Here is a 10,717-nt window from a genome sequence, read left to right on the forward strand (position 1 = left end):
AATGAGAATGTTATTGATACTAAGTTATTATTAACATTAAAAAATATTTATTTTAAAACAAAAGGATTGTACATATTTAAAATATAAACAAATAATAAACAAAATATACTTAGAATTTTACGAAAAAACTATGTGAAAGTATGTAATAGCAATAACTAAACGCTCTCACTTCTCTAATGTCTGTTCATAGCATTCCACTCAAAGAACGCTCTAAACACATACATAATACTTCCCACATCCTTTACATTAGTACGAAGGTGAATCAAATATAAACGAGACTATAGGGTGTTTTCAATATATTCGTACTAATCTAATTTGTACTGTATTTTATACATAAAGGTGAGCATAACGGTATGCGCTCATTAAAAAACGATATATTTAAGTATTTATAATGCAATAAGACTTAGAAAACTCATTAAAACCAACAATTTCAAAGGGAAATCTAAACGCAATTTCATTGGTCAATGCGATGTGACGTCTCACCGTATATAAATGGCGGATTGTTTACCTTTTCACCTTGGTAGATAGTGTTGTGTCGTATGTTTAAATTATATTGCGGGATTGTTTCGTGGATTATAAACTTGAAATGTCTTCAGAGAACTTTGTGAAAGCGTCCTCAAACAATTTGCCATCCGTAGACATTTTTATGGTGATGGAATTTATAAAAGAAGATGATCGTTTTAATGCAGCTGAATTCAGAAATGTGAAGGCAACAACGTAAGTAAATATTGTGATAAATTATCGCGAAATGCGTTTCTTTAAGATGGTTTAAGTAATGTACAAACAGTTGGATGGTGTTAAGTAGTTAATTTTATTAATTTTTTCACGTCACGTTAATTAGAGGTTAAGTTCTTAAACAAAAATAAATTTAGTTAGGGTTCAGTAGAGTGCAATCTAAATCCAAATAGTTTAAGAATGTCACGTTTCTTAACTCTAAAGTAATGTTTCAAAAACAGAGCAACTCGTGAGGCATATGGTGATAACGCCATTGGGTATGTGGAATTGAAGAGGGAGGGCCCTTTGTGCACTTTACAGTGCAAAATATGCCCAGAACACAGAGTCCGTTCGAAGAATTATGCCGTATCTTTAATTGTCGATGAGGAGGAAGAAAAAATAGTAAATGTAATCTGCAAAGATTGTGCGGCTGCGGCAGGTAATTTGTTATCTATAAAATTATGCTGAGTAGCTCTTTAATAACAATTTTTATAGGTGGGTGCAAGCATGCAGTTGCTTTTCTAATGTGGGTCCACCGTAGAAGTGAGGATCCTTCGCCAACCGATGTTACATCATATTGGACAAAGCCACGATTATCTACAGTTGGTACTTCTTTAAAATTCATAGCAGCTGCCGATTTTTCTGCTGGTTCTTGTTCCACGACTAGTGTCGGTAGATCAACATTTAGAGAAGAAATTGCAAATTTAGGATCAAGGGAAAAATTGGAAGGGCAGATCGTAAAGTATGTTATCCATGAAGACCAGGACAAATTTTATAAATTGTCAATTTATAAATCACTGTTCCACTTTCATGCAGAAGGGGGAACACAATCCAAAGATTTCCTATCATTCTCTACCGGACAAATGAGTTTGCAGTTGTGCAAAGAAGCAGAAAGATTAACGAGAGGTCAGTCAAATTCACCACTGTGGCATGAATTCAGATTTGGCCGCATAACTGCTTCTAAACTGCATGAATTTGCACACTGTAAGACTGCTGGTGGTAGCCTAGTCGAAGGAATAATAGGCGCATATAAAATAAAGGATACAAAGCACATGAAGAGGGGCAGGCTTTTAGAGAAAGATGTGCTAAAAACGGCAGAAAACCAACTCAACATGAAGTTTACAGAGTGTGGCTTATTTATGCTGCCGGAGTACCCAGTGTTTGGTGCCTCGCCAGATGCACTTTCATCACAGTTTGTCGTTGAAGTGAAGTGAAAAAACATTTCTAAATTATATCAAGGATGGCCAAATTCGTGCTAAGTTTAAAGCACAAATGCATTTACAAATGTTGTGTGCCCAAAAGGAAAAAGGATTATTTTGTGTTGCTCATCCAAATTATGAAGAAACAAAAAATATAACAATATTACATGTCGACTATGATGAAACATATTTAAGGACATTATTAACAACAGCTGTAGAAAACTGGGAAAAGTTTGTATTTCCAAAATTATATGCATCTGTTTCATAAATGTATTCTTTTAGCGTTAAATTAATTATGTTTGCAAATAAACAATAATAAACATCTGTCATGGTATCTTAAAAATGTATATTTCATATTTTGTGTACAATGATCATAGTAGTTAGTTATATCTGCTTTATAATAGAACCTTGTAAATTAATTAAAGCACATGCAACTGCTATAATAACGTCTGTATGTCCTATGAAATTGTGGTCTATAACAGAATGTGGTTTTAAATATTCACACTAGGTGGCCTAACTAACTGGCAATTTCTGTCAACTGTTTTGCAATATCTTTAAAACCTCTGTCAGCCATTACACTACATCCTGCAGGTAATACATCGAAATAGCCACTTTCCTCCACCAGCAAAGAATCACTTATTCTTCCACCATACCCCTTCGATATGAAGTTAATAAAACCGTCGGGTGTACATGAAATTAAATATTTTAAAGTATTACATTTTTTATAGTCTGACCAGGTAAGTGCTTGTTTGACAGGTTCTGTTGGTTTTTGAATTTGGATTTCCAAACAATCTATTATGGATTGAACATTGCTGTAATGTGCTCTAAATGGAATGGGTAAATAATACTTTATTTTATCACTAGACGGCCAAAATATCAGACTTTTTAAATGAGGCTCTATTTGCACTAAAGTCTTCTTAAAAATTTTTGATGCATTACACAAAGACATGCCAAACATGTCTCCTAAGCGAGCAAATGGATCGTTTAATTTAATTTTCATTAGCGTTAGCATTAAATTATCTTTACTTATTTTGGTTTTTGTACTGAGCAAATTTATAACATTAGAAAACCAATGATTTGGAATACCTGTATAATCCTTTGGTTTTTTTTCTATTAGTAACCGAGTAACATTCAACGCTTGCAACTTTTCCTCTTTCTGGTCTTGTGGAAAATTAATTTCAAAATCACTATCTTCTATTGTGCTTGCAACAAACGAACTAGATCCGACATCGGTGTCGGTGCTGCTACTTGTCTGTGGAAACCGAGGTGGAAACAATATTCTTTGAAATGTTGGGTATTTCTGCAACGGTGAAGTAGTAGAATCCTTTTTTACAGATTTCAATGGTGAAGTAGTAGCGTTGCGCATGCTGTTTGTTATTTTACATGTTATGTACTTGCTACGGTACGATGGTCTTGCTTGTACTCCAACACTTCGCGTTTGAGGAGGTACTGCCGATACTGCAGAAGTCAAATTCACATCTTCCAAAACAGAAGAGTGACAAACAGGGGCATTCATAACAGCACTGGTGCACGGGTCTTCAACATTGGCAAATGGTAAATTTTGCTGTATCTTGTCACTCTCTGTAATGGCTTCATCAACCAGTAATGGTAAATTTTGCTGTCTCTTATTGTCATTCTCTGCAATGGCTTCATCAACCAGTTGTTTTCTTGCTCGTTTGACAGGTAGCGTTCTTACGGGAACATTACTAGCCCTTTTCTTGTCTGGTTGACAGTCAAACCTATGAGGAACCACTGTCTGTTTTAGAATAATTTTTCCACCCATTAATTTATAACGTACAAAATTTTCTATATCTTCTTCCAGCTGTAATGAAAACAAAATTTATTTTCAATGAATTTTACTTTATATGTAGGTATAATGTCCTTACATTAAAATGATCTTCGCAGCAGTAAAACGTTGATTTTGATTTTGGCATATCTCTTCTAGCTGCTTTAAACCAATTTCTTCTGCGAGAATACTCAAGTGGTACAGAAATAAATATTTTGTTTGGCGTACTCCATTTATTTTGCGCGCCATACATTTTTAAACATGCACAATGTTAGGTAGTCTTTGATAGTAATAAAAACAATCTATATAAACATAAATTCACGGCAGAAAACAAATCAAAACCGTAGAACGCGTGCTGTTTATAATGACAGTTCCAGTGTTTACATGCACTGTGACGTAGTAGTTGAGAACAGGTGACCGTACAAACGCGCGGCTGTCCGTTTACGCGGCAAATTTCTGATTTCGAATTTTATTTTGAAATTACTCGAAAATGAAGGCTCGGATATTTTTTTTAAAATGTGTAGCTCGTTTATACGGCCAATGGGCTTTCGTTTTGTCCAGTTTTTAAAAAATGTGAAAACACCCTATTGGCCCTGCGCGCGTAATATACAAACTCCTTCAGTCTAGAAGTGTTGGGCGGGGGTATCAGAAGTGAGAGAAGCAATAGGGAGGTTCGACATTTTTGGTATTTGTTTTTTTTAACTAAAATCGAGAGATTTTGTTATTAAAAAACGATCAGAAAAAAATTGGGTGCAAAATACTTATATTTACTTCCGCTGTAACTGTAACTGTTTATTATCAATCGCGTAATCGCACAAATTCCAGAAAAAATTAGCGTGCGTATATGGATCATCATCACTCATACTTCACAAAACACACGCACACAGTAGGAGACCTGACATCTAGGTGTCGCCAGGCTGGCGACTTAGCACTATATTTAGTATCATCATATTTGCAGCTTTTGGAAGTCCTTTTTTATAAAATAGGCACATGTGGCTGTATATTACAACCATATTTTATTAAAATTTTGTGCAGCTCATAAACAAGAGTTCAATAGTAATATTGAATAGAAGTGTAGAATGTTTTATGCGGCCTTAAACTAATGTAAAGTAAGCTATTATCGCTTATGCTTGAGCAGTTAGACCACTCTTTCTGTAATTACGAATGTATTCGTCTTTGCAAGCGTAGAATATTAGGGAAAGTAATTCCTGGGGAGCTGCAGGATCTGTATCTACTGAATTGGTCTCAGGTGTTCGCCAACCTTCCATCCCACTCGAGCGGATTCTTTTTCTCATTCAGTCACTGCTACAGCTGATTGTAGGTTCTAAATGAATGCTGTGCCATGGTAGCTGCTGAAGGGAGAGAAGTGTAGCCAACTGGAACAATGCATCTATAGGCTGCTTTGCCTACATTACTGTATTACAATACTGGTAACAAAAACAATAATCTTGATCTTCAGTGTTCTGATGACTCCAAGCACAATTTCATTTTTCCAGAAAATTTAAACAATACGAAAAATTTCTACTTTTATACCCTCCGTGACTCTAGAATCGTTCACTTTAGAAAAATTGTACACAAAACCGTTTTTGTCTGCAATTTAATGTAGGTACATTATTTTTTGTTTACGGAACTTGTTTTTCTGCAAACTCTCGCTGTTTTGACTTTTGATCTTATTCTCTCTTTTTAGCGCATTTCCACAAAAAAAAAAATGCGCTATTGTGGCTACTTTGTCCGTCCGTCCGTCCGTCCGTCCGTCCGTCTGTCCGTCCGTCCTCTCGTTTTGCGACGCTACTAGTTTTTTATTTTAAGAGCTATTGTTCTACTTTTTTCGCTATTTGGTTCGTTATGGTGTCGAGTCTTGCACCAAGGAAGGAATTTTTTCTGTATCGCTTACAAAAAAAGTTATTGTAAAAAAAACAAAAAACCGTTTTTTACATGTTCCATAATTTTACACTTTTGCCGTTTATTAACGATCCTAGAGATCGTTTATAATTTTGTATTGCTGTCTGTCGTCTGTCTGTTGGTCTGTCCGTCTGTTCCTTTATTCACAGTGCCCTTTTCGCATCTCGACCATTTAGATACCGAATTGCAAACTTTTTTAATTATAAAAGTATTTAAATGAAATTTGATACATAGCCACTTGGAATAAAGGAAAATCAAACGCCAATTTCAAAATTTGGTTTTGCGCATGCGCAGTGCCAACTTTTTTTATTTATGGAAGAATTTAAATGAAATGTGATACATAGGCACTTGGAATAAAGGAAAATCTAACGCCAGTTTCAAAATTTGGTATCGCGCATGCGCAGTGTCAATTTTTTTATTTATGGAAGCATTTAAATGAAATTTGATACATAGGTGCTTGGAATAAAGGAAAATACCGCCAGTTTCAAAATTTTATTTTGCGCATGCGCAGTGCCAACTTTTTTTATCTATAGAAGCATTTAAGTGAAATTTGATATTTAGGCGCTTGGAACAAAGGAAAATCTTACATTAGTTTCAAAATTTAGGTTTGCGCATGCGCAGTTCCAACTTTCTTATTTAGAAAAGCATTGAAATGAAAATCTTCTCATAAACTGACATTGAAGTAGCACGACAAAAATGGATTGCCCATGTGCAACGCTATCTTTCATATTTGGGGCCGGATTTTTACGATTTTATAGAAGTTGCATCTTACAAATGGGAAATGAATGCAAGTGGAAATGCGCTTTATGTAAATCGTTTACGATTACTTTTTAACTTGTTAAATAATTGTAGGTAAATATAGTTTAGATATTACGAAGTAATATGGTAATGTAAATTGTAATTGGAGTGCTTTTCAGCCTCAATAATTACATACTCGCAATGCCGCATTGCTAATGGTATTCAGTAAAACGTAAAATCGTGTTTATTCATTGCAATAACAGCTATTATACATGAATAACAGCTCGAAATGCTACATTTGAAAAATGCGGTCTCTATAGCCTTGCGTCTCTTGATTAATTTTGGCATCAATAATCATAATGGCATAGAAGAACGAAACTTTAATATGATTCCAAATTAGTTTCTAAAATTTTAAAATAATTCTGACTGAAACAAAAACAACGGCCGGTTGCAAGAAAGCGAATTATAATCGAAATCCAAGATTATTTGCCAAATCTGAGATTAAACAAAAATTTTGGTTGCATGATCAAGTATTGGATTAAACTAATCTTGATTATTCTAATCTAAGTTTATTCCTACTATAATCCCTGATTACGTTGGTTTTGGGTTGCATGAACCTGTAATCCTACTTTTGTCATTGATTAAATCAAAATTATTCTAATTCGTCAAATCGGAGAATTAAGCTGGAATTATAACGAAGAGGTAGAGGCGCCAATTGTTGATGTAGATGATGACTCTTCGATGAGAACAGCACTAGGGAATACGGTGTTTGCTGTATGAGTGAAGAATTGAAGAATTATAGAAAATTCACATTTTTTTTTAAAGCAATTACTGTCGTATACTTGTTTAAACTAGACAAAGTTTGTGACAATTCAAGCCCTTAACCGGCTCTGTAAGTCTAATATAGTTTTGGAGACACAGCGTTTCAAAAATTCGTAAATTCTTCAGTTTTAATAAAATTTGCTTTTTTGCATAAAAACCTCTTAAACATTTTTATAATTTTGTTCGTTTGGGGGTACTTTGTGGTGAGGAGTCTCCATAAATCCGCATAGAAGGAGCTAGAATGTTGATATCCTCTGGATCCTCAGCTTGTCTCATGATAAGAAAGTTGTCATCTTCCTCTTCTTCAGCAAGATCCACTACCTGTTGCATGGATTGCGAAATCTGTGAATTTTTTCCTTTTGCCTGACCTTGCTCGACAAGGGACACCGATTATTAGAAGATCTGTGACAGTATCAGAAAGCTTACTCACTAACACTGACTATGGTTTGAATAAGGCATCGTATAAACATGGATATTTTTCCAGTATTTCAATATTTAATTTGCTTTCATTATCCGCAATTTTTAGCACTTCTTCAACAACAAGTTACGACAATTCATCGTGCAAATTTGGTAAGTTTAGATTCTGCAAAAAAAAAAACGCAAAGTTTGATAAAACTTGTAAAACTAATAAATTTACCAATATTTGAAGCTCCGTATCTCGGAAACTATTAGAGTTGCAAAGATCGTTAAGGGCTTAAATTGTCAGAAATTTTGTCTAGTTCATAAAAGTATACGACAATAATTGCATTAAACTCGATCCTTCAGTAGTAAAACTTACAAAAACCAAAAAATGGTAAGAAAAATGACATATTTTCAAGTGCTGTGTCGCTCGCACAGGTCTTTCAATGTCGAAAACTTGGATTTTTCATATCCATATTCATCCTAACAATTTAAAAGAAAAAATAGAGATGACATATCTGATGCACGGAATGCCCATTTTTTGGTCTAATTTGACTGTACTATCAACAGATTTAACACTACGCTATCACCTCACAAACGTCAAATTAGTGTTGCGTCAAAATAGGGGTGAATTCACAACGACTTGGCGTGGGATTATAATAATTCTAGAATTTCAAAATCTAAGATGCGATTAAGTACGAGAAACCCGATCGTGTACTAATCTCGGCTTATATGTAACTCAGGATTTCCTAATTCATGTACATTCCAACCGTCTTGCAACCGGCCGCGAGAGTTTTACAAAATTTGCTGTGTACATTCCTTGGTACATTCCTATGGTGCAATATTGTCTAACAATTTTGGGATACCTATACTTTTCGAAATATTTGTTTAGGTCTACTCTATTAATCCTAATAATTAATGTTCTTACAAATGCCAAATAGCAAATTCAAAATTCTGAAACGGTCGCAAAATATTAATGTTTACTTCTTCACTATCGAAAGCATACGTTTAACATTTTGCCAAACAAACTGAGCAATGAATTAGATAAGTTTAAGACCGTGAACAAGATCGCAAACATAATAGGGTATAGGAGTTGACATGACATAGCCAACGTATGCAACATCTAACATACATCGGTGACCACGTATAAAAGTTATTGAAGTTTAAATTACCAAAATGGCAATAAATCACGGTGCTTTTTAAGATACAAACATTTCGTGTGGCACAACTTTATAGTAAGTATTACTGCGGAAAAATTAGTACTCTAAGGACAATTCCCATAAAAGCAATCCAAAATCGCAGAAATGAGCCCAAACAATAGCACTTTTTATAACAAAAATATGCAAAACCGTGCCGATAGAATGCCAAAGGGACTCAATATACTGTTACACCCCCTTCCCGTTCATAAGGAAAGATTACCTATCTCATTTCATTAGATTAAGGTGTATCTCACTCTTAAATTTATTCTTGGAGATGTCTGAACAAATTGAAAAATATTATTTAAAGTGACGTGTCCTTCCATAAGTGGAGGACATTGTAATTTCGAAGTGCGGTTTATTGAATGTAGAACCTAGCGTATACCCGCCGTTATACTGCAGCCAACTGGCGGGTTGTTTCAATGTGTTTTTCTCTCAAAATCACGAAATATGTGAAAAAAAAGGAATTAGGTTGCTGTAATGATATATTATCAAAGTTTTCCGCGTCTACCTCTCAAAAGCTAATACAATATTAAATTTTTCTCGAAAGTATCTGGAAAGAAGTCAAGAGTCACAGATGCATAACAAGCAAGTTATTTAAGTGAAAAGATCAAAGCATTATCGTACGTCTATACGAAAAAACTTTTCATTCCAAATGCTTTCTGTATAATGGATGAAGAACATATGCGGATAATTGTTGTTACCTAATGCTAGTTTCTTTTTTTCAGTTGCTGTAGTAGCGGGGTTCTTCATTTGTTGGGCTCCATTTCACGCTCAAAGACTGTTAGCAATATATGGACAACCAGATTCATCACATATGATAACCACATTTAATATATTAACTTATGTGAGTGGTGTGTTTTACTACCTGTCAACGACGATTAATCCGTTGCTTTACCACATAATGTCACGCAAGTTTCGAATTGCCTTTAAGGTAACTATTATAATTTACTTCTGCATGTAGACTTACTCATTTACTGATAGGTTATTTTATGTAGGTAGGCTTAATTATATGTCCCATTTTGAAGGGAAAAGTTGTTCTGCAGCTAAAATGAGCAACCAACTCTCATTCCAAATTTGTACAATATTATTACACATCTCAATTTCCATAAATTCAGACACTGGGCTCTCAAATACGGCATAATGTGTTTTTTTTTCAGTCAAATCAGAAAAAAATTGCGGAAACTTAAAACATGTCAATAAAACACGATATCTGCTACATTTGTAAGGTATCCCATCTCTGAGCTTTATTTGTGTACACTTCAATTGAAACCTCGCCAATTACAGAAGCCTTTCAGGAGAAAACTCTGGGGTATGAGGTGTACCTATGTATATCCAAAGCTCTTATTTAAAAATTATAATTTAAATGTCACTTTCTGTGTGACGACGGCGCATAGCTGCTTAGTTTTATCATTGGATTTATAGACATATATGCCAGTGAAAATCGACACAAAAATCACTAAATTCGCATGATGTATCATTCATTTTTGAGTACCTTGTTTCGACAAATTACGTTAGCGTTAGTGTAACCCCTGCAACTCTCTAACATTTGTGGAAAAAGCGTAGCATACAAAAAACCGCCAAATTTTGGGACTTTTTTCAGTGTTTGCCACTCTGTATAGGGCATATACAGAATGGCCCACTGAAAACAGTCAATGCCAATATTGCCAACTTAATAATCGTTTCGTAGATAATAGAAAAAAAGTGAAAATCGCCATTTTTAAATAGTTCAAATATTTTAGTCACAGAGATATCGAAAAAAGTTTTAAGTAAAAGTTGCTATTCGATGGGATAAATTGGGTATAGAAACAAAATTTTCAAAATGGTGGTTTTTGAGATATTGATATCAACTTCCATATTTTAAATGGACGCCATATTGGATTTTGGCCGTGTCGATGGTTAACTATGCGAGACAATAAACGAACAAATTTGGTGGAATCACAATAAGCCATGGAATTATT

General features: G+C 34.5%; 2 protein-coding genes across 2 annotated transcripts; one reads left to right on the forward strand and one right to left on the reverse strand.

Annotated features, from left to right (window-relative positions):
* The first annotated feature begins 355 nt into the window (after positions 1 to 355).
* Positions 356 to 1,928, forward strand: LOC116166457. The gene is made up of 3 exons (XM_031481408.1): positions 356 to 717; positions 957 to 1,153; positions 1,210 to 1,928. The coding sequence occupies exons 1-3, from the start codon at positions 587 to 589 to the stop codon at positions 1,926 to 1,928; spliced, it is 1,047 nt and encodes a 348-aa protein (XP_031337268.1). The 5' UTR covers positions 356 to 586.
* Positions 1,929 to 2,420: 492 nt separating this feature from the next.
* LOC116166861 lies at positions 2,421 to 3,918 on the reverse strand. Its single transcript, XM_031482042.1, has 2 exons — positions 3,800 to 3,918; positions 2,421 to 3,735 (listed from the first exon to the last, which is right to left on the reverse strand). Exons 1-2 carry the CDS (start codon positions 3,845 to 3,847, stop codon positions 2,431 to 2,433), a joined length of 1,353 nt encoding a protein of 450 aa, XP_031337902.1. The 5' UTR covers positions 3,848 to 3,918; the 3' UTR covers positions 2,421 to 2,430.
* Positions 3,919 to 10,717: the final 6,799 nt, after the last annotated feature.

This window comes from Photinus pyralis, unplaced genomic scaffold, assembly GCF_008802855.1.
Source record: "Photinus pyralis isolate 1611_PpyrPB1 unplaced genomic scaffold, Ppyr1.3 Ppyr1.4_LG3b, whole genome shotgun sequence".
Taxonomy (NCBI): domain Eukaryota; kingdom Metazoa; phylum Arthropoda; class Insecta; order Coleoptera; family Lampyridae; genus Photinus; species Photinus pyralis.

Coding starts and splice junctions, on each gene's coding strand:
- LOC116166861 (XM_031482042.1), bottom strand. CDS start 3,847: ATGCCAAAATCAAAATCAACGTTTTACTGCTGCGAAGATCATTTTAAT. Junction 3,736..3,799: donor GCTGCGAAGATCATTTTAAT/GTAAGGACATTA, acceptor TTTTCATTACAG/CTGGAAGAAGATATAGAAAA.
- LOC116166457 (XM_031481408.1), top strand. CDS start 587: ATGTCTTCAGAGAACTTTGTGAAAGCGTCCTCAAACAATTTGCCATCC. Junction 718..956: donor AGAAATGTGAAGGCAACAAC/GTAAGTAAATAT, acceptor TTTCAAAAACAG/AGCAACTCGTGAGGCATATG. Junction 1,154..1,209: donor AGATTGTGCGGCTGCGGCAG/GTAATTTGTTAT, acceptor CAATTTTTATAG/GTGGGTGCAAGCATGCAGTT.